The sequence below is a fragment of the Rhinolophus sinicus genome, chromosome 1 (genome assembly GCF_057876585.1).
Source record: "Rhinolophus sinicus isolate RSI-liver-muscle chromosome 1, RSI-T2T, whole genome shotgun sequence".
NCBI classification, from domain to species: Eukaryota; Metazoa; Chordata; class Mammalia; order Chiroptera; family Rhinolophidae; genus Rhinolophus; species Rhinolophus sinicus.
In genome coordinates this window covers 88913191-88936678 of record NC_142501.1, presented here as the reverse complement: position 1 = coordinate 88936678, position 23488 = coordinate 88913191, and the positions used below count along the sequence as shown (strand labels likewise).

The 23488-nt window shown below is 38.3% G+C and overlaps 1 protein-coding gene across 1 annotated transcript; it reads left to right on the top strand.

Moving 5' to 3' along the window:
- The first annotated feature begins 51 nt into the window (after nucleotides 1-51).
- TIGAR (TP53 induced glycolysis regulatory phosphatase) lies at nucleotides 52-22568 on the top strand. Its single transcript, XM_019756943.3, has 6 exons — nucleotides 52-206; nucleotides 8989-9026; nucleotides 12964-13085; nucleotides 17075-17152; nucleotides 19524-19634; nucleotides 20534-22568. The coding sequence occupies exons 1-6, from the start codon at nucleotides 175-177 to the stop codon at nucleotides 20963-20965; spliced, it is 813 nt and encodes a 270-aa protein (XP_019612502.1). The 5' UTR covers nucleotides 52-174; the 3' UTR covers nucleotides 20966-22568.
- The last annotated feature ends 920 nt before the right edge of the window (nucleotides 22569-23488 follow it).

Below are 23488 nucleotides of genomic sequence, written 5' to 3'. Positions count from 1 at the left end.
AGATGACGTCAGCGGGCGCCTCGGCCTATAGCAGCGGAGCCGGCTGGCTGGCGGGGGTTGGCGGAAGTGGTGTGGGCGAGGTGAGCCTGCAGTGCAGAGAAGCGGCGCGGCGTGGTGCAGGGTGTGCTGTCCCAGCTGTAGCCATTGCTTGTCCTCGCTCTGAGCTCCAAGAAGATGACGCGCTTTGCTCTGACCGTTGTCAGGCAGTGAGTATTGCTGTCGCCGGGTGCCTTTCTCTCTTGTGCGATGAGTGTGTTTTGGAGTCATCCCTGCCCCTTCGGAGACTTGGCTGGGACGGGCTATTTTCTAGGTGTTTTCGTCTGTGCTATTTCATTTCGACTCCCTCCTTTCCCCAGCGACGCTGAGCGTGGAAGGCATGTGTCAGATAACATCAGTCTCGTGTTCCAGATGAGGAGAGTGAGGTCTGGATAAGTAAATGATCAAGGTTCCTAGCCACTTGGTGGCAGAGCTGAAGTCCGGAGACTGCCTTGTCTCCGGACTTCTCGGTGCACCATTTTGGTTCTTAGCAGATTCCGAAGAGTTTGCAGAATACCTCGTCCAACGCTGATGGTGTTGATGCTGACTGCCTTCCACTATCCCCTTTCTCCGTCTCTGCTGTTCCCCCTCATTTTCCCCTCGTTTGCCAGGGCAGTCAGCCCCACAGACACGTATCTGAGATTTAACCTCCCTCCAGAGGTTACATTACTGGAAAAGAAAGAAAGGGCCTTCGCCCTCATCTCAGCCGACCGCATCACCCGGGACAAATAGTTTTTGTTATAACATTACACGGAGCTAAATGTGCATACGTCTTTATGTCTTTTTCCTTCTCAGCACTTACTTGCCTACTGTTAACGGGAAGTGAAATTAGGGTGGTTAGGAGCAGATTTTTCAAGCAAGATAGACCTGGGTGAGAATCGGGGCTCCAGGTAGGGCCTTGTAACCTGGCTCTCTGTTAACTGAATCTTTCCGACCTCAGTTTCCTGATATGTAAAACGGGGAAAATGATACATAAAACTCACTGAGTTAGTGTGAGAATTAAATGGAAGAAAGGTAAAGTGTATATAGCACAATGGCAGGGAAGAAATATCTGAGAATTAAATAACTTCTCTTTCTATAAGGACAGCTCTAATAAAAATATAGTTAATCCCCAAATATAGTTTAAATGGGGTGTAGTTTATCAGAGCAGCATTTTGAGTAGGTACTACGTACCAGTTGACTGGGTTACACAGGTAAATAAGATGCCATTTTTAATTTCATGGAGCTCACAAAAAACACTAATATGGTTTAATCTTGTCAAGCCGACTTTAACTGCGATCTTTTCTGTCCTGTTCTTCTTTTACAGGAAGATAATCTTGGGAATCATCTGAAATTGCCCCTTTAGGATTCACAGGATTTTAATGAGTAAACTAGAAATGGAGTTCCTCTGTATCCCCTCTTCCCATCCCTCTTCATTTTATAGAAGACTTTCCGACCATTTACCACCTACTTAAGGTCGTACAGCTAGTCAGTAGCAGAACAGGAACTAGAGTCCTGATTGCCCTTTCTCCCAAGGTTGGAGCACTTTCTGGCTCCTTTGGTCCAGGCAGCACAGTAGCTGGCGTATAACTGAAGCTCAGAAGTTGTAGGAAATCTAGGCTAAATCACCCCTTGAAAAATCAGGTGATCTCTGTTTAGATTTTTAAAGACAATACTTATATGAATGTAGATTTTATTGCCTCCCTGATTCTTAAAAGGGGCTTGATTTTTTTTTAATTGATTCATTGTAGGAGTTCTATAGAAACCAATTAAAAAATGCCTTAATAAATTATGTGCCAGGCACTGTTGTAATTAAAATTTGGCAACAATCCAGTGAGGTAAAGATTTCTACTCAATTTGCAGGTAAGGAAACAGGCACAGAAGGCATGTAATTTGCTTAAAGGCAGGATTTGAACCAAAATAACGTGACTACAGCCCATCCTTTTAACCACTGTACTCTTCTTCCTATTAAGTTAAAGACCAATATTTATAGATTATTTGAATATCACCAGCCATTTTAGAAGCTACTTTTTATTTCTCTTAATATAATTATAAAGGGTGATAAGAATAGTTTGTGTTGTTCTGTTTTATTTGTGGGAAAGTGGAACAAAAGTGTTGATATAACTAATAAGTTTATGGTAAGCTGCCTTCCTGTCTGGACCATCTCTCTTTTCTCCTGCAGAACGCTCAAAGCTAAAAATTGATGATTCTTTCAAGAAAAGAAATTATTTCAAACATGATTGATAATCACCATAGTTAAATATAATGACTCTTATTAGAATCAGCAAGATTGGGTCATTTAGCATAACATTGGGAATAGGCACTTGAGTTTTCTGTCACCTGATTCTGTATAACTCTGTAAGATAAACACCTTGAAATATCATGATGGCATGGTCGATATTTTATAAGAGTTGGATAATTTTATTCAACAGTACCTCTTCAGGTAATGCAAGAAAGCTTTTTAAAAGCAATTTCTTTAAATTCAACCAAATCCTTTATGAATCTTGTGTTGTTCCTGTATGTGTGTTTACCTTTCTTCATCATACTTGGAAGTGAAAGTACGTTGTGTGTTATTTTAGATATAGAATGCCCAAGATTGCAAACTTTTGGTCCACTAATATTAAACGGTAACTTCTCATGATCTTACAGCATGGCATTGTTGGAAACTCCAGTATGTAGGTTGGCATGTCTTCCATCACCTACACAATGTGTTGAAGGCCCTAGTTCCCTTGAAATGTTATTTGTAGGTGTTTGCAATCAGTTGCTTACAAACCATCCCATTTCACTTCCATGTTTAACTAGCTCTTAAAACTTAAAAATTTTTTACAAAAAAATTTAGTGACTTAAAGATGATGGATTAATAAACTTATTTATAGAAAGACAGATGTTTTCCTTACACTAGCATCAGTTCACTTACTTTTTGTTGAATGCTAATCATTGTTCTGGTCTTAATAAAGCAAGCAAAATAAATATTAGATCACCGGTAAACTTTTATAAAGATAAATTGTAGTTGTTATGTTACTGTGATATTTATTTCCTGGGAATGGGATTGATCCTAGTTTTTGCACTTAGGACCAATCTATATATAAACAAAAATATATCAACAAAAATATACCATGAGTTGGGTATTACGTTCTTTCCCCCCTTAAAATATCGAGGGAAAAAGGGCTAGTAACATGAAGATTTTTCCCTCGATATTTTAGGGGCGAAAAGAACATTTTTTATGTGTGTGTGTGTGTGTGTGTGTGTGTGTGTTTTGTTTTTGTTTATTTTAATTTTATTGGGGAACAGTGTGTTTCTCCAGGGCCCATCAGCTCTAAGTCGTCCTTCAAACTAGTTGTGGACGGTGCAGCTCAGCTCCAAGTCCAGTTGCTGTTTTCAATCTTTGGTTGCAGGGGGTGCAGCCCACCATCCCATAGAACCGGCAACCTTGTTGCTGAGAGCTTGCACTCTGACCAACTGAGCCATCCGGCCGCCCCTCGGACAGCTCAACAGCAGCTCGTTGTCTTCAATCTAGTGGTGGAGGGTGCAGCTCACTGGCCCATGTGGGAATCGAACCTACAACCCTGTTGTTTAGAACTCGCGTTCTAACCAACTGAGCCATCTGGCTGCCCCTAAACTTTCTGTATTTTCAAATGAATTACTTGGTGTAGAGGACTCAGGATAAAGCTGTTCATGATTAATATCAGGTGAGGTTTCACATTTCCATGTATGCTAATGAAAACTTGCCCCAAATATGCGCTAATTTCCCATGATTTGTCTCTTTTGGCACACTGAGTGCTTATCTGTTGAATTTGAATTCTTTAAAAGGATACACTTGGGAAATTAAGCTTTTTATACCATTTCTAAAGAAATGCCATAGAATATAAACCAGAGCTAACAAAATCAAATACCTTTTTAAGTGAAAAACAGTGTCATAATCTACAAAGTGAATGATATGTATTTGTAACCTATAAATGGCTGGTCATAAGACTTAACTTCTTGGCAGAAGCGTTGGATTCTTGCAGAGTCGGGCGTTCTGTTTTGGAAATGGATCACACTGCAGATTTTGAAAATGAGTGGTGTTATTCCTGACTCCTTCAAAACATATTCCTCTGACCTTTCAGCTCCCTCCACCTTCTCTGCCGCTGTCACAAGCCAAACTTTGGTTAAGGGAAACAGCTTAATAGTAAAGCTATTTTATCCACCTACTTTTCTTTCCCATTCCCAAAACAAACTAAACAGTTGCTTCAAGGATTTATATAAACCTGTTGATAAAGCTGATAAAAGCTGTAAAAGTAAACATTTGTGAACGTTTTTGGGAAAAAATTCTATTTCTAGATTCCTACTCTGTCATATTTATAAAGTGATTTGAAGGCACCAATGACCAGTAGAAATGCTAGTAATTGTTAAAAATGCAATAATGTCTGCAGCAGTCTCTATTGACTTATCGCTAAATGAAATCCTTCATTATATCATAAGTATTTTTTTTCCTTTTGCTAAAAATGGTTTGATGGTGGGGCAGTGCCATTGCAAAACTGTTAAAGTACTGGGACTCCATTTTTCTACAGGATGGCATTTTGATGATGGAATCTTTCATTCTGAGTTTTATCATATCAGCTCTTGGGATTAAATTAAAACCTTGAGCTATCTTTTCGGCAAGCATACAAAAAGTTATCTGAGTTTGTGATTTGTAAAGACATAGGCTGGCAAAATTATTAAATTTCTCCTCACCCTTGATTTTAAATTTATAAAATGAGTAAGAGAGTTTGTGATCCCCATAAACTAGGCAAAACCTTTTGAGGTTCCTGTATAAAACGACATATGGGATGAGGGGGTTCTTTGAATTCTGCTGGAAATTGAATTTGGCTACAAAGCCACTGTCTAAAGAGGATGTCACTTGTGTTTAAACAGCAGTTCTCTTATTCTTGGTCTCAGCAAGATTACGAGGCTGGGACAGGAAGTGAATCCAATGTTTGAGAACCATTTTCTGTATTAGAAATGACAGTTTCTAATGGGATGTTTTATGTGTCTGAATGGTAGAGGTTAATATCCTCTTTCACATCCATTTCACATGGTTCTGAGTGAAGCATAAGAAATCTTTTGTTAGTATTAATAGCAATGCTAATGGCAAATCAGTGGTAAATCGTTCTGTGTAATTTCATTTACTTGTCATAACATTTTTTTTAAACTAATAAAATCCACATATTTGGAAATCCATACAATTCTCCCTAGTCTTCCTGTTCTCTCACTCCATAGACCACTACATTTATTAGTTCCTTGTGTAGCCTTCCAGTATTTCTTTATGCATATCCAAATGTTTATTCTTATTTCCCTCCTTTCTAAAAAGCTGGATTTTTAAAAATTCTGCACCTTGCTTTTTCCACCTAATATATCTTGGTGATCTTCCCATGCAGTCTTTCTCTCCTTAGGGGACACAGTTACATAGTATTCCATTATGTAGATATACCACTATTTATTTGTTAATGTAACCATCTCCCTGTTAATAGACATGTAGGTTGTTAGAAATAACACTGTAACAACTATTCTTTTAAGTATGGATGAATATAGGTATTCTCAGTAATAGGGTTGCTGGATCAAAGGGTAAACAGATTTGTTATTTTGATAGATATTTCCAGGTGACCCTCCAATGGCAGAGTACATTCACTGAGGTTCTGTTACTTCCCAGGATTTTCTCCGTATTAGGATGATATAACATCTGGCTGCGTCTTTAAGGAAATGGAGCCAGGTAGACAGAGAGGTAGAAAGTTCCTTATCATATAGATGACAAGTTACATTAGTAGTGCCACAGTAAAATGTGAGCATGGAGTTGGGCATTTAAATGGGATGGTAGGTGGGGGATGGGGCCGGAAGAGAAGCCCTAAAGAGCTGGCTGCCTGTGTTGGGTCTTGAAGAATGAGCACATGTGCACATACGCACACGCCAGGTCTGTGTTGTAGTAAGCGCGTCAGGGGGTTCTGTTACACACTCCAGTGTCAGAACCACTGCTCCTGGCAGAGGCTGGCAACTGTGTTTTTGTGAAGAAGGGACAAGGTTCCAGGCAGATCTCAGTTGTGATTGTGACTTTAAGGTCCGTTGGAGTTCCTCTCTGGATCTGAGTAGCTCAATCCCATGTGAGTTGATTTTTTTTTTTAAACTAGTGCTTCACTTAAAAACAAAGGAGTTACCAGCCGTCGTTAGTAATCGGAGAAGTATAAACTAAGTTTAAGGTGAGATCAACTCTTCTGGTGTCAGATTGGCACAAATTGAAAGCTCTTACAATATTAACAGATGGTGAGGATGGGGAATTCTGCAGAGTGAAATAAATGGGTGTAACCTCTTCAGCGTTAGCTACTGGAGCTGAGTATTGGCACACCCCATGGCCGAGCAATTCCAGTGCTAGGTATGTATCAGGCGTGGTTGAGCAAACTTTTAATTAAAGGACCAGGTAATAAATCATTTAGGCTTGGCAGGCTATGCAGTCTGTTTGAACTTAGCTGTTACAGTGTGAAAGTAGCCATAACCATACAGGTATATACAAATGGGTGTGACTGTATTCCAGTAAAACTTTATTTACAAACAGAGTTGTGTGCCAGTCTTTGAATGGTTCTCAAACATAAGCATGCATCAGAATCATTTGGTGCGTTTATTAAAATACGGATTGCTGGGCCCTAGCCTCCGAGTTTCTGGGTCATTGTGTTTGGCTGGGGCCTGACACTACATTTCCCACGAGTTTCCAGGCAGTGCCACTGATGCTGGTCATGGGACCACACTTGGAGAACCACTGCCCTAGAGAATCTGATGCACGGTGTACAAGCGTATTCCCAAACTGGAAACACTCCAAAGATCTATCAATAACCGACCATATAAAGGGATTGTGGTCAATTCTTACAGCGGAGGATTACACAGTAATGAAAATGTAAGGAGTATATAGTCACAGTCGGAAACATTGATGTATCTCAAAATGTTGAACAAAAGAAGCAACACACAGACAATATATAGTAAGAAGCAATTCATTATAAAGTTCAACAACAGCTAAGCTAATCTGTGTGCTACATGGGTGGGAAGGCTGTGAAGAAAGGCAAGCAAATGAGCAGACGTCCAGATAATGGATCCCCTGGGATTCCCTGGGGGTGGGAGGACTCTGTGATTGGAAAGAGGTCTAGGAGGCTGGCAGTGATCTGTTAGTTCGGGGGTGTTATGTGGGTGTTGGCTTTACAGTTATTTGTTCACTGTTTATTTCACGATTTTTAAAAGGTTAGAGAAATGCATTGTTAAATCTTTGATTTCTATGAAGCTCTGTGCAAAAGTGACTTATAAATATAACAATTGAGTACTTACCAGAAGCTAAGCAGTATTCTAAACACTTTACCTATATTCACTCAGTTATTACAAGAGTCCTGTGAGATAGAGACTATTACTCTCCTCGTTTGACAGACAAGGAAACTGAGGCACTTGACCTAAATCCAGCTCGTAAGTGTGGAGCCAAAGCGCTTTTGTTCCCGAGCCCAAATGAAGTTTACTTTAAAGATATTCACCTCTCATTGACATAGAAGGCTATAAATATGGGCTGTAGACATTTGATTCCAAATGAGGAAATAACTTGTCCTGAGGAAATCTGTCTCCTATTTTTACCACCCATTCCCAGTTCTGTGTCCAGTGTCTGCACAGAAGAAGCCAACTCCTTTCTCAAGGGCAGCCACGGACCATCTCGTCACAGTGCCTAGCTCTGTGCTTAGCGCATAGAAGAGCTCACTGAGGTTTCCACGGAATTCTCCTTGACAGCTTTTTGTGTATTTGATGATGGCTTTTACTGTAGTTCCGCCTGTCATTCACTCTTGTCCAGGTACCCCTGCATTCCTCCCCTCCAGCCTCCATTGACTGATTTTGTGACAAAGTTTTCGGTCCTCTGACCCTTCTGGTTGTTTCAAAATTGGTTTGTTTTTTTAATTCTTAAAAATGTATTACCCAGGGCCGGCCCGGTGGCTCAGGCGGTTAGAGCTCCGTGCTCCTAACTCCGAAGGCTGCCGGTTCGATTCCCACATGGCCCAGTGGGCTCTCAACCACAAGATTGCCAGTTCGAGTCCTCGAGTCCCGTAAGGGATGGTGGGCAGCACCCCCTGCAACTAAAATTGAACACGGCACCTTGAGCTGAGCTGCCGCTGAGCTCCCGGATGGCTCAGTTGGTTGGAGCGTGTCCTCTCAACCACAAGGTTGCCGGTTCGACTCCCGCAAGGGATGGTGGGCTGTGCCCCCTGCAACTAGCAACCGGCAACTGGACCTGGAGCTGAGCTGCGCCCTCCACAACTAAGATTGAAACAACAACAACTTGAAGCTGAACAGAACCCTACACAACTAACATTGAAAGGACAACAACTTGACTTGGAGAAAAGTCCTGGAAGTGCACACTGTTCCCCAATAAAGTCCTGTTCCCCTTCCCCAATAAAATCTTTAAAAAAAAAAAAAAAAAAAAAAAGTGTTACCCAAACCTCAGTTCTTCAGCGTGGCCTTCAAGATACAAAACAGACAACCTAGGCCCAGGAGGCGAGGAGGCAGGGGTCTGCAGGCTTCGGCGCTTCTTTCCCATGGCACTCACTGTCGCTGCGCATGCTCGCTTCCGTGTGTGGGTCCTGCGGCCTGTGAAGGTCCTTTTGGTCAACATACTTACTTTAACAAGGATATTTAACAAAATTAATATATATGTATATGTTTTTTAATAGACTATTCCACCTGCAAGCTACCTAAGATTGATTCATGGTCTATACATTTTAATTTCGGCAGTTTGAAATTCTTAGCTCATCAGTGAAGTACATTAAATGATTGTAAATACTAGTTCAGAATAAATTTCACAGGTTAGATTATGAAGTATGTTACAAGGTTCATCTCTATCTTTATGAATATCGTTAACGTTTCATTGCAGATCTTTTTTTCTCATCTCAAACCTAACCTAATTTGGTAATAAAGGTGTTTTTTCCCCCACCCTCTCTGTTTTAGTGGAGAAACAAGATTGAACAAGGAGAAAATAATTCAAGGTTGGTATACTGTTATTTTCAGTTCTGTACTTTAGTGTTAATGTGATATATGAGTTCATCAGATTTGATGGAGCAGGGAGCCCTGGGGGCTGCTCTGTGTGGTGAGTTGGGAATTATAGAAATAAAGCATCATAGTCACAGAAATACAGTCAGAGTAGATGGTATCCCAGAGAAATAAGACTTCTAAGTGAACGGATGTAAAAAGCAATACTCCACGTTGATTATGGGTCGCTTCAGAATAGCCCAGGCAGCTGATTAAACCGTCTTAAAATATAAGTGCCGGCCTTTAAGATGATTTTATATTTGGAAACAAAGTTTACTGGCTGGTGTTAATGGTGTTCTTCTGCTAAGATGTTTTAATTTTAGTAGTAACAGGAGATTTAAAAAAGAGAACTCCTGTTCTCACATGGGATGGTTACTTTATTCTGAACAGATTCTCCCTCCCTTGTGTTAATTTGGGCTCAGATCTTTTAATCTCACTATGATCCAGCTAGTCTGGCTTTTAAAGAATATTTTGGTGAACTTTCAGCTAGACATGCTATTTCTGTGCTGTGATTATAAAAGCGGCTTTTGTTTTACTTTTTTGGTTAGGGACATCTGGGGTTTACAGAAACCATTTTCATATCCAGAGTGCCTGACTCCCTTTTCTGGAAGCTAATAATTACCTAAATGAACCTTTGTTTTCCAATGACCTGTGACCTTGCTGGCCCGTTATCCTTTAGACTTACATCCCTGACCACCTTGTTGTCCTTAGGTACTGCTCACTTGGCTCACTTGTCTCATTTCTCTAGAAGTTGGTAACAAAACATGAGTAAAAGTTGTTGGGTTCACACTTGTATTTTTATTAGATTGGTGCAAAAGTAATTGCGGTTTTTTAAAAGGGTTAAAATAATTGCAAAAACTGCAATTACTTTTGCACCAACCTAATACGTTTGTTTTGTGTTCTTTTCCTAACATTGTAAGTTAGATGCTTAGTTCTTTAAGTTATAGGCTTTTTTTTTTTTTTTTTAAAGCATTCAATGCTGTATGTTTCTAAGTACCATTTTGGTTGCAGACCTACAGTTTTAATATGTAGTAATTTCATAAGTATTGAACACCAAGTATCTTAAATTTCCATTATGATTTCATTGTTGACCTGAGTTATTTAAAGGGTCAGTTTTTATAAATCTACCTTTGTGTGCTTGAGAAAAAAAAAATCTGTTTTCTAATTGTTGGGCTTGAAGGTACATATCAAATAGTCAACGTTGATTTTTTTTTTTTTTTTGGTTCAAATCTTTTATACTTTACTAATTTTGCAAATTTACTAATTTGCTTGCATGACCTAAATATCAATTTATGACTGAGGTATGTGGAATTTCTGACTGTGATGGCCAGTTTATCCTTTAATACCTGAAATTTCAGTAATTTGAGGTTTGCTTGTTCTGCTTTTACATTGTTAGAGGCTATTTTGTTAGGCAAATACATGTTTAAAGATTATTATATCTTCCTAGTAAGTTGGATCCCTCAGTATTTATAGTGATCCTCACATTCCTTGCTAAGATTTGGTCCTCAAGTCCTGCATTGCTGGGGGTCCAGCTGTTTTGGGGTTGGAATTTGCCTGGGATACATTTTTCCATCTCTTTCCTTTCAACCTTTCTGTGTACTGGTACTTAAGTGTTATTACTTCATACATACTAGGTAGGTGATTTGGGTTCTTCTTTTAAAAAATAGAGTCTGCATTTATTGGCAAGAATCGTCTATTTACTTTTGTCTGGTTACTGATATGTTTGGCCTTTTTCCTTTGGTGTTTTGTTCTCCCTTCTTTTTCTAGTTTTCCTTTTTCTTTTTACTTGCTTTTACTTCTTAAGTGCTTGGTTCTTTTCCTTATCCAACCACTTCTTATCTTCCCTACTGGCTTTGAAATAATAAACCATTTCTCTTCTTTTAAGGAGTACTTTCAAATTTTCACCAAAATTTAAGTATAACATTAATACCCACTCATGAAAAATACAGAGAACTATTGTTCAGTATCTTAGTCCTATGCTTTTTTAACCACAGGACTTAGCTCTTAATATTTAATTTGTTATTTAGACAGTGTTTGTTCACATTTACGTATATATTTTCCAGGTTCTCTTATCATTTCTTTTGTATCCCAGACCTTCATTCCTGAAGTATCTTCTTTGAAAGTGCCCCTAGTGTAGATCTGTTGATGGTAAAGATAGTTTCAATCATTTCTGTCCACAGTTCTGTTTTTATTCTCTTTAATCACTTTTAGTCTAGATAATTCTAGATTGACAGTTATCTTTGCACTTGGGAGATATTATTCTGTTTTTTGGCTTCTATTGTTCCTGTGAAGAAGTCTTGTCAGCCAAATGGTGTTCCATGGTAAGTAATTTGTCTTTTTCTGTAATTGCTTTTAAAATCTTGCCCTTGATTTTATTATTCTACAGTTTCCCTTAATATCTTTAAGAGGAATGAAAAAAAAAATTATCTTACTTGATGTATATTTTGTTACCTTTATCTGTAGATTTCTGGAAAATTCTCAACCATTATCTCTTCATATTTTCTCTCCTCCATTTTCTTTCATCTCTCTGGAATTCTAATTAGATGTAAGTTAGGAATGCTCATTCTTTCCATCGTGTCTCTAATATATCAGAGACATGTTCCATCTGTGTCCATGAAGCATTCTCGGTAATGACTTCAGGCCTGTCTTGGTGTTTATTAAGTTTCCCTGTGACTGGATCTCCCTTTATTCATTGAGGGAACTTTTTCTCCCTCAGCAATTCTGCTTTTCATTATTAAAAGATCTGTTTGGTTCTCTTGAAAGCTCTCTGGTTGTTTTTGATGAATTCTTGTTGTGTGCTTATTTTTGTGATTCTGCCTTTGTGTTTTATCCATAGTTATTTTATAGTCTGTATTTGCTGATTTCAATGTCTGAAGTGTTAATGGTTTGAAATTTGTTACTTATTGTTTGTGTGACTTTCATTCATGATGGATTAATTTCTTGTGTGTTCAATTTTTGAACTATTATTTGCTCTAAATCAGTAAAAAACTTGTTAGCCTTTATTGAGGATGATTTGCTCTGAAGAGGATTTGCATTTGTTTTTACCACTGACCTGAGACTACATTAGCCTCTTTACAGGATTCCTGGCTTCCAGGAATATTGGGTTTGGTTCTCCAGTTCTCTCACCTTGCTGTTTCATGCAGGCCCCAACCCCCACCCCCCACCCAGCAACTCCATTTTCTCATGGTGGTGTTCAGGTTTCAGCTCAGGTTTGGTTTTGGTTGCTTTGTTTTGTCTCTTGGAGATTTTCTTTATATCCTGTGAGCCCAGGAATGCAATACACACACACACACACACACAGAGTTCTTTTATAGTAGGAGGAGCCTTCAGAGTATTCTAATCAGCCTTTCTCCTGGAAATAGTGGTTCCGAAGTGTGTTTTAAGTGAAAAATGAAAAGGAAGCAAAGAAAGAAGGAAGGAAGGAGGGAGGGAAAGTAATATAATACAGAATGTTTGGACAATGGAGATAAGGAAGGAAAAATTTTCTTAGGTAATGATCCTGCTACCCAAACATCACACCTGAGTTGAGAATATAAGATCAGAGCCAGCATAATAAAATATAGGTAATAAAGGGATGAGTAAATGTGAAAGGGGAAAGCCTAAGACAGTTGAATTCTTATTATCATCTAATTCCCATTAGGCAAACATTCTTTTGGGGAAACATTTGAATATATGAGCCTTTATAGGATTATAGCTTAATTTTACTTGTCAGTTCTCTAAAAAGTTATGTAGAAAAGCGCCCAAGGAAATATTTCAGTAAAATATAGGTAAGTGCTATTTATATTGTCTTAAACATGATTTAATTTGCATATATGTACACACACACACATATATATATGTATATATACACGTATATATATTTGAATGGTATTGTTCCTTCTCTTAATACCACAGGACAAGGAGTAGATGCACCTATTTCCGAAACTGGATTGAAACAAGCAGCTGCTGCTGGTTTGTTTCTTAATAATGTGAAGTTTACTCATATTTTCTCCAGTGATCTCACAAGGACAAAGCAGGTAAGTTTAGAGTCAAGGTTTAGGCTAATGAGTCAAAATTCTCAACACTTGTAACTTTGAAAAATCTGCTATCAGATTCTGTAGGGAATTAAATCACGTAAAGGCATCACCTCCAATCCTCTTCTCTTGACAGAACTTACTTCTTTTTTTTTTTTTTTTTTTTCATTTTACACTATTTTATTTTGGTAATTTTTAAATTAGAGTAGCTTGGGAAAAAATGTCTAATAAAATGTTTAAAGACAAAGAAGGTGTCATGAGACAGAGTCATCAGAAACAATAGCCAGGAGAATTTAACTTACAAAGACCCCAGGTATTAGAATTACTAGATACCGTTAAAACAAACAAATGATATTACTATCAAAAAATAAAATGCATGTTTGAAATATCTTGAGGAACAGAGATTTTAAAAAGAACTAAAGCAACTTCTAAAAGCTGAATGGGAGGAGACTTATGACAACTATGAGGGAATAATAGGGTTGGAGTTTAGCCTCCTGCCATAAACAACTAGAAAACAGGACAAAATTTGTGAAACAATTCTTTTCAGACGTTGGACTTCAGGTAGTGTGGGTATGATCGCCAAATGAAGTGAAGTGAATGAGGTGAGCCCTAGGGTTGTCCTGGATTTCTAACTGAAGCAACTTCCAGACTTTGGTAGGAGAAGCCAGACAGAGCCCAGTGGTCTCAGTGAGTTTAGGAGACAAAGCTTGCAATTTGGGAAGGTTAAATAACTAAGATTTGTGGGGCAGAGTACCAGAGAGAGCCTCATAGAGAAAGAACTCTAGAAATATGTACAGGTTCACCCTTAAATCTTTGGTGGACTATTCACCTGGCATATATGGGGTGAAACTGCATTAGTCCAGGCAAAACACAACTTCAGGGAAGAGAGTGATTGTTGGGAAATTGTAAGCTGAACAATTTTGGAAATCAATTTGAGTTCCCACCAGCAAAAGTAGAGAGATTTCATCAAATATGTAGAACATACAGTAGAGGTGTCACAAGGATTACACCTTAATTATGAGGCTAACCTATCCTAAGGGGAACATAATGAGGAGAGAAATAGAAGATATAAAAAAAGAACCAAATTCATTTTCCAGAGATGAAAAATACAATATTCTGAAATGAAAATTTCACAGGATTGGATTAACAGCAGATTAGACACTAGGAGAAGAGGTCAGTGAATACGAAGACATATTAGGTTGGTGCAAAAGAAATTGTGGTTTAACAGGTTAAAAATAATTGCAAAAATTACAATTACTTTTGCACTAACCTATTAGAAACCACAATACCCTAAAATGATAGGGGAAAAAAAGACTAAAAAAGGAAAAATGAAGAGTCTCAGTGAAGTATAGGACAATGTTATGCAATTTAATATACATGTAGTTGAAGTCCCAAAAGGGAAGTGGGGGTGGGGGCTGAGTATACAGATAAGTAGAGGGACCTAAAACAGACCCACAGTTACATGGTCAGTTGTTTTGGAGGGGTGTTTTTTGGCCAGTCGGGTTTTCACAGTGGTGCCAGGGTAATTCAGTGATTTAAAGGGTAGCCTTTTAACAAAGGGTGCTGAAGCAATAGGCTACCCATATGGAAAAACATGAACTTTGACTCTTACCTCACATAATACACAAAAATTAACTTGTAGTTGATCATAGAACAAATCTGAAAGCTAAATCTATAAAATTTCTATAAGGAAAAACAGGAGAAAAATATTTATAAAGGTTTCTTGGGATGAAGCATATACATATACTCAATAATTAGACAAACACCTCACTTTAAATGGGCAAAGGATTTGAATTTGACCAGGCACTTCATAAAAAAAGATACATAAGAAGCCAATAAACAGATGAAATGATGCTTAGCTTAGCATAATTGATCATAACAAATATAAATTAAAACCACAATGAGATATTATTATACAAACATTTATATGGCTAAAATTAAAAAGGTAAAAGGATGTGGAAAAACTAGAACTCATACATTGCTAATGAGAATGTAAAATGGAACAACTACTTTGGAAAACAGTTTGACATAACATACACTAACTGTATGATCCAGCAATTTCAGTCTCAGTAGTTTATCCAAGAGACATAAGAACATATGTCCACACACAAAGACTTGTTCACAGCTGTTTAATATCAGCTTTGTTCATAATAGGCAAAGAGCAGAAACAACCCATGTCCCCATCAGTAGTGAATGGATAAATGAGCTATGATATATTCACACAATGGAATACAACTTGGCAGCAACATGGAAGAATCTGAAAAATACTATGCTGAGCAAAAGAAGCCGGTCACAAAGGAGTACCTACTGTATGATTCCATTTACATGAAACTCTAAAAAAGACAAATCTAATCTACATGAAGCTGATTAGTGGTCGCGTGGGGCCAGGAATACTAAATTATAGGTTAGACATAGCTGAAATGATCATTAGCTTATAGATAAATATAAATAACCAAAATGTAGCACAGTGTGATAAATAAAAGTATGAGAGTTTAAAAGACATGCAGAACATAATAAGAAGGTCTAATATCTTTCAAGAGGAAGTATCAGAGAGACTGGGAAAGAGGCAATCTTCAGAGGTCACAGTTGATAATTCTACAGAATTGTTGGAAGATAAATGATCACATCCAGAAAGTGGCAAATCCATCAGGATAAATAAATAAACTCACTTCTATACTTATTATAGCATAATTGCAAAACTCCAAAGAATAAGAAGGAAAAACATCATCTACTAAAGCCCAATATCAACAAATTTGTCAGTATCAATAATAATTTCTTTAGTGTGCTGAGAGATAATAGGATTAACCTAGAGTTTTATACCCAGTAAAACATTTTCTAGAGTGTAGGTAAAAAGACATGTCAGATAAACAGGCTGTAAAGAGCTTTCAAAGGATAATTAAAGAAGGAAAATAATTCTAAAAGGAAGGTCTGAGTTTCTGAAAAGAATGGTGAGCAAAGAAACTGGTAAAGGTTTAGGTAAATAGAAACAACTATTAACATAAAACAGTAGTGATGATAATGTCTAATTTGTGGTGGGGGATTAAAAATAAGGCAAGTTGTGGACTTAAATAATTTCTACAGTTTTGCAAATACAATGTCTCTTGTCAATCAGCAATAACCACATAATGAGAGAAGGAAGTGAGCACAAACAAAAGGCAGCAGAAACAGCCGTAGGAGTTATCTGATACCGGGAGTTATTAGATGTAGGCTTTAAAATAACCACTTAATGCATAGGTAAGACATTGAGAATTTCAGCAGATAACTAGAAACTATAAACAAGAATCAAATGCACATTCTAGAACTGAAAATATAACAAATTAAGACTCAGTGGATGCGTTTAACAGCAATTTAGACACACCTGAATGGAGAATTAGTGAAGAAGCTTCTCTGTAAAGGGCCAGATAATAAATAGTTTAAGTTTTGTGGGCCGTATGGTCTCTGTCAGAGATCAACTCTGCTGTTGTACTGTGAATGCAACCATAAACAATACATAAATCGCTGTGTTCTAATAAAACTTCATTTACAAAAACTAGTCATGGTATGGATTTGGCTTGTAGGCTGTAGTTTGCTGACCTCCGAACTAGAAGATAGGGTAGAAGGAAATACCCTGTTTCCCCGAAAATAAGACCTAGCTGGACAATCAACTCTAATGCGTCTTTTGGAGCAAAAATTAATATAAGACCTGGTATATTATATTACATTATATTATATTACATTATATTATATCACACCAGGTCTTATATAAATTTTTGCTCCAAAAGATGCATTAGAGCTGATTGTACGGCTAGGTCTTATTTTCAGGGAAACACGGTATGAAAATCTGACAGGAAGAGAGAAAGGACAAGCAGTACAAAGAGGCAACTTCTGCAAAGCAAAATTATTTCCAGTTTGTTTGTTTTTTATTCACTAAGGAGGCATAAATGATTTTAACATTTTGGCCAGAATGATTATTTTTATGAAAAAAAAAAAAACAGTTGTCATTTGATTTCCAGACTGTGCATGGGATTTTGGAGAAGAACAAATTTTGCAGAGATATGACAGTAAAGTATGATTCAAGACTTCGAGAAAGAGTAAGTAACTTATTATTCTTTACCTTAAATTATCAATAACCACATCCGTTTATCACATGGCTAAAAATTAAATGCATTCCTGCTAGGGATATGGAAACAGCTAACATCTGTTAACAATCTATGATGTAACAGTCACTGTTATGTACTCTCATAGACAGTATCTTATTTAATTATTAAAATCATATGATATACATCTTAAATTATAAAAGCAGGTTTCCTTGTAAGAATTTAACACAGTATAGAAGAGTTTAAACTAAAAGTGAAAATTTCTGTGTCAATCCTACTCCCTGGTTTTAAGATAAATAGCCCTGGTCATTTAAGGATAAATAACCAGAAATGAATCTTTCTGAAACTGATTTAGTGAAAGCCATACAACAATTTACATCTAAGATTGAACTCCAAGTCTCTTCCTAGAGCAGTATTTTTACTATGCTCTAACGCTGACGTATAAGCTGGTAAATGTCCCTGCCAGCCCCGTGACTCCTTCTATACAGAATTGTAACAGAATTGCTAGGACATCTTTAAAGAACAGCTTTTCTTAACTTGCATGTGTTCTCTGTTACAGTTCAACATATGTACTAGAGCTGTAGCATAAATACTGCGTGGAAAGGCTCACTCTTCCTGAGAACGAATGCACAGATGTCAGACAAACACGTTCTGAGTTCAGTGGGACACTGAACCGCTCGTATCAGCACAGGAGTGTGTGACCAGCACCAGGCAGGGGCAACTCTCCCCACTGTGCACTCTACCTGAGTGGTTTCGTCCTCTCTTAGGACTTCAGTTAAAGGACTGATGATTTCCAAATAGGCATTTTTAGCTTAGGTCTCTTACCCGATCTGCACACTCACATGTCACACTGCCTGCAGTTTCTATCCGTTAGAATGCCCACAGCTACTGCTCAGTGGATTGTACTCTCTTTTTCCACCTGGCTCCTGACAAGTTACCCAGATGCTCCAACTATTCATTCTTCATTGTCTCTCACACTGCACATCCTATCATCATCTCATCAGTTCTTCCTCCAAATAGTTCCTGAATCCTTCATTTCTCTGCAGGCCCACCACTGCCATCCTATTGCAGCTCAGTGTCATCTGTCACCTAGATCACTGGAGTAGGATTCTCCTGTTTTCACTGCGTGCCCTTTTCTAATCTAATCTCCACACTGCAGGCCAGAGTAATCTTTAGAAAATGTGGTCGCCACACCCCTGTATAAAACAGTTCACTAGTTTTCTTTGATCTTCAAAGGTTGTCCAGGCTCTTACGTGGCTCGTCTGTGCTGTGGGATCTGATTGGCTGCCTCCACCTCTCCCTCCTCTTCCCTTGTGCTTAGGGCTCAGCCTTAGTAATAGTGTTAACAAGCATTTACTCGGTGCTCACCACATTCTGGCACTGTCCCAAGCGCCGCAGGTTTATTCATCTTCACAACAGCCTGATGTTGCGGAGATTTAAAAACCTCATTTTTTAGCCCCCATTTTACAGATACAGAAACAAAGGCACAAAGAGGTCAAGTCCATGCTCAGGGTCACAGAGCTGGTTTGTGGCAGAGCTCAGATTATAGTTGAGGCTGTCGGGCTCTGCAGTCCATGCTCTGGACCACTGGTCACGTGCCTCTCAAGGATCTCCTTAGAGTTGCCCAAATACCCCATGCTCTTTCCTCACTGACCTTCTGAATCTGTACCCAGAAGAAGCTGGAATGCTTGCTCCCTAAACCTGGCCCACTTCCACTCAGCCTGAGGCTTTGGCCGTGTGTGATTCCCAAGTCCAGATTGGACATCTGCTGTGTGTGTGTGTGTGTCCAGGATTTCCCTCTGTCACGCCACTTTCCCACTACTGTTCCTCGGTTAGTACCCCCACCAGACGGCGATCTCAGCAGGGGCGGGAGACGGCCACCCTGCTGTCCTCCATTCTGGCCTCATTGCCTGACGTGCTGCTTCAGCCTAGCATTTGGATATTTAACCAATGGATGTTTTCATTCTTGAAAAAAAAGCAGGTGATGATTATTGATGTTTCTCTTTGTAATAGAGGTTGTTCCAGGTGTAGTTGAGGATGTAAGAATTTGGACTTGAGGATTTGTTAAGAGCACTGGGCAAAATGTGCACGCACTCATAAAAAATAATTTACTATTGGACTCTGTCTGCTGGTGGCGTTAGAATCTTCTGGTGTCATCGATGCAAACCGTAAATGATTTGTCTCTTTAAATATTTTATTATATAAGTAATCCATTATCATCATGGAGAATTTTCAGTTCAGAGGAGATATAATACAGTAAGTAGAAGGAAACCACACTGCTTTCTCGGGTGATTGTTCCAAACTTGTACTTAATTGTTGTATTGCAAATTCACTGGAGGCACTTTTATCTACTGAACCATTGCAGAAATACGGGGTTGCAGAGAGCCGGGCGCTGAGTGAGCTCAGAGCAATGGCCAAAGCAGCTGGGGAAGAATGTCCTGCATTCACGCCACCTGGAGGGGAGACCTTAGACCAGGTGCGTAGTCCTGGGGCAAGCTCCCAGGCCGATGAACTTGCCCACGTCACAGGAGCTGAAATCTGACTTGTTTTTTGGTAAAGTAGATGTTCGTAAATTTTAGCTAAGCAGTTTGAAAGTTGTTTGGTTCATAAAAGAACTCTGTATGACATCATTTTTAAAGAAGCTATCCTACCTTTCTCATTGACTGTTAGTTGGCAGTCGTAACTGATAATGGATTTAAACGATGTGTCATTAGATGTTACTGTTAAGAAAACTCTTGAATATGAAGCAATACTTCAGCAGTGGTATGATAGTCAGTAAAGCAAGTATGGTGCCATTCGAGGAGAATGATGAACAAAACACTTGAGAGGCCAAATAACTCAAGACCGGAAATTCTCTGGCCTCTCCTGCCCCCCCGCTGTTTGTGGCAGCATCCCCATGCTTCTTTCTTTGCAGCATTCTGCTTTTGAATTGCGTTCTTGGTGATTTTACCCCCTAGTCTTCATTTTCATAATTTTCTTGTAAAGACTTTCTATTCATTTATTAAAGGAAAGATCTTTTTTTGTCCTTGTCACTCTAACTGAACCAAGTATCAGATGTAGTTTCCTAGTTAACACTGTTTATGGGCTTCTGTTTACTTGTAGATTTCCCTAACTAGACTCTGAGTGCTTTGAAGTCAGAAATTAGGAATTGTATCTTACTCCTCTTTGTGCCCAGTGTGCTTCTGCAGTTCCAGAAATGTGGTGGGCACTTACCACTGTCCGTGGAACTACTCATTGAATGAATAGAAATACGGAGTTTCATCTGCTTATGTAGGACTTACGTTGACATATTAGAAAAATCCAATCATTTATGTTTATGTTTTAAGACAGCCATTAATGTCACTTCATTTCACCTTTTTTTTTCTTTCATTGTAGGTGAAGATGCGTGGAAAAGACTTTTTTGAATTTCTTTGTCAACTGATCCTGAAGGAAGCAAGTCAAAAAGAACAGTTTTCCCCAGGAACTCCAAGCAACTGTCTGGAAACTTCTTTGGCAGAGATATTCCCTTTAGGAAAAAACTATGCCTCCAAATTTAATTCAGACAGTGGCGCTCCAGAATTAGTAGCCAGTGTCTTAGTTGTGAGTCATGGCGCTTACATGAAAAGCCTGTTCAATTATTTCCTCACTGACCTTAAGTGCTCTTTACCGGCAACCGTGAGCGAATCTGAGCTGATGTCAGTCAGCCCCAATACAGGGATTAGTCTGTTTATCATAAACTTTGAGAAAGGAGTGGAAGCTAAACCAACAATTCAGTGTGTTTGTATGAACCTACACGATCATCTGAGTGGAGTGACTGAAACTCACTAATTTTAAATCTACATCAAAATTAACAATTTTGAGCCTCTGAGGGAGGGCGTGCCTTTGACTCTGTTTATTTCCATCCTCTGCTAGCGCTGATTTGGAAACAGTTAAAAAGCTATGTGTTACAGCAGGTTATAAAGCTCGAATGGAATCATAGCCACATAAAACACTAATGGAAAATCATTTAGAAGTGACTTCTTTTGTCTGAGCTCCACAGTATTTTTACCACCCTGCTTAGATATATCTCTGGATTGTAAATGGATGAAGGAACTCAGTATTGCAAATTGGGGGATTAATAATCTGGTTACTCTGTTTTATTCCCTTTTTTATGTTGATATCTTTCTTTCATGTCTGAAAAATCTAGCATATTTTATTGGCTCTTGGTAAGATACTGTATGTTTTGTACTTTCTCAGTCCAGTGCTTGGAAGAAGGAGCTATTTATAATTCCACTGCATATTTATAGTGACAATATGTTATATTTTAAAAGTCCATTAAATGAAACATTCTTACCCTCTTAAGTTTAGGTAAAGCAAAATGACACTAAATTTTTAATATAGAAATCAACGGTTGGAATTGTTTACTCTAGAGGGATGAATGCAGATTATGATTGCAGAGTGGTCTGGGGAGGAAGTTAAAGCATCACTTAATTTAAAAACATTAAAGAAGGAATCTGAACAGAATATAAAGCCCTTTCTTATCTAACCTGTAGGCTGAAGAATTTAGTTTGAGGGAGGCTCTAAAGAAAGCAAACACTTACTAGTGTACTGCGCAGTAACCTCAGAGTAAAAGCTGGCGCTTCTTTAAAAAAAAAAAATGGTGCTCTGATAACCACAAGTGGGGGCGTGTTTTGTGGAAGGTACAGATGAGGTTGCCTCTTTTCTCCACCAGATGGCACTGGAGAAAAGGGATTTTGGCTAACGTAACTACATATGATTGGGCCTTCAAAAGTCCTTAGCTAAATGAAAAAGGGTTTTTACATGTGGCTTGCCTTTCAGTTCTCATGTTGATGAATGCTGTGAGTCTCAGCCTATAAGAGTATTAATGCTAAAGTTTGTCAGTGAAGGCTAAAATCACATATAGTCAACATTTACTTTGAACATGATTTAAATCATGTAAAGTTCGGCTTTATGCTGTTCTCAGTGTGTTTAGCACCACCAGTTTTCTTGCCGGTATTGGAACACAGTGTGTGGGTGAGCACAGGAAGTATGCTGTAGATGGAAATTTGAAAACATAACCGAAAAGGGCAATTGATAATAAATGTCCACATTCCCACCATCCAGAAGTAATACCACCCCCCTTTTATGAAATAACAGGTTGGGATGTAAGTAAAATTCCTTCAACCAGCTCTTGCAGTCCTGTCCCCCCATCTTGTACTTATAGAGGCAATCACCACAATGAGCCCGTATGTACAGGCATCCTTTGTTTGTTTTCATCTGGTATCGTAAGGAAACAGTATTGTTTTGGTGTTTTCAAAATGTACACAAGAATCATCAAGCTGTGTCTTTTATTTTTACTTACATCTTGGGGCTCTATGTATGCTGATATGTATACATCTGTTTACTGATAACCACTGTATTCTGTTGAATAAATATGGCAAATTTTGTTTAATTAGTCTCTTATTAGTGGACATTTAGGTATAGTCAACATTTTCCTACGCAAACAGTGCTGCAGGGAACAGCCTTTTGCATCTCTCCTTACGCTGTGTCATAAAAATGTACATCTTCAGTTTGAGCTAAATGGTTCTTCAGAATGGCTGTACTATTTTTCAGCCTCACCAGCAGTATTCAAAGTTCTTATTTTCTACATCTTTGTCAACATTTGATACTATCTGATGAGATTTTGTTAATCTGACGAGTGAACAAATACTGTCATTATTTTAATGAGCTTTTCTGTGATTGCTAATGAGTCTGGGCGTTTCTTTTTTTCATGTGTATATTGACAATTAGGATTTCTTCACTGGTAAATTACTAGTATATATTTTTTTGCCTGGTTTTCTCTTGGGCTGTTTGGCCTTTTCTTAGTTTACTTGCCTTTTACGTATGTTTATCATGTGTTTTTTTTTTTCATATAAGTATTTTTAATTTTTAATTCCTTTATGGTTTGTGGGGTTTTGGTGTCTTTAAGAAGGCTTCTCTATGATGAGGTCATATAGTAATATCTTTTTCTTATAGCTTTAGATAATTTTTTGAAAGTTAAGTATTTAAATTATCTGGAATTTATTTTTGTATGGTAAAAGGTCAGGATTCAATTTTATATATTTTTTTCCATGTGGTGAAACAGTGACCACAATGCCATTAGGAGTCTTTCCCAGTTGATTGGTGATTCTACTCTGTCAGCCCCCCACGCACCCGTATTTGCTGGAGTCTGTCTGTGGACTTCGTTCTGTTTTAGTGATCTGTGTATTCCCGTAGCAGTATCAGATTTGGTTACTGTACCTTTGCAACTGACTATCTTGTTGGGTGAGCACCCCCTCTTTTTCATTTTTGTGGTACTCTAGCTATGGGTGCCCCTTTATTCTTCAATATATA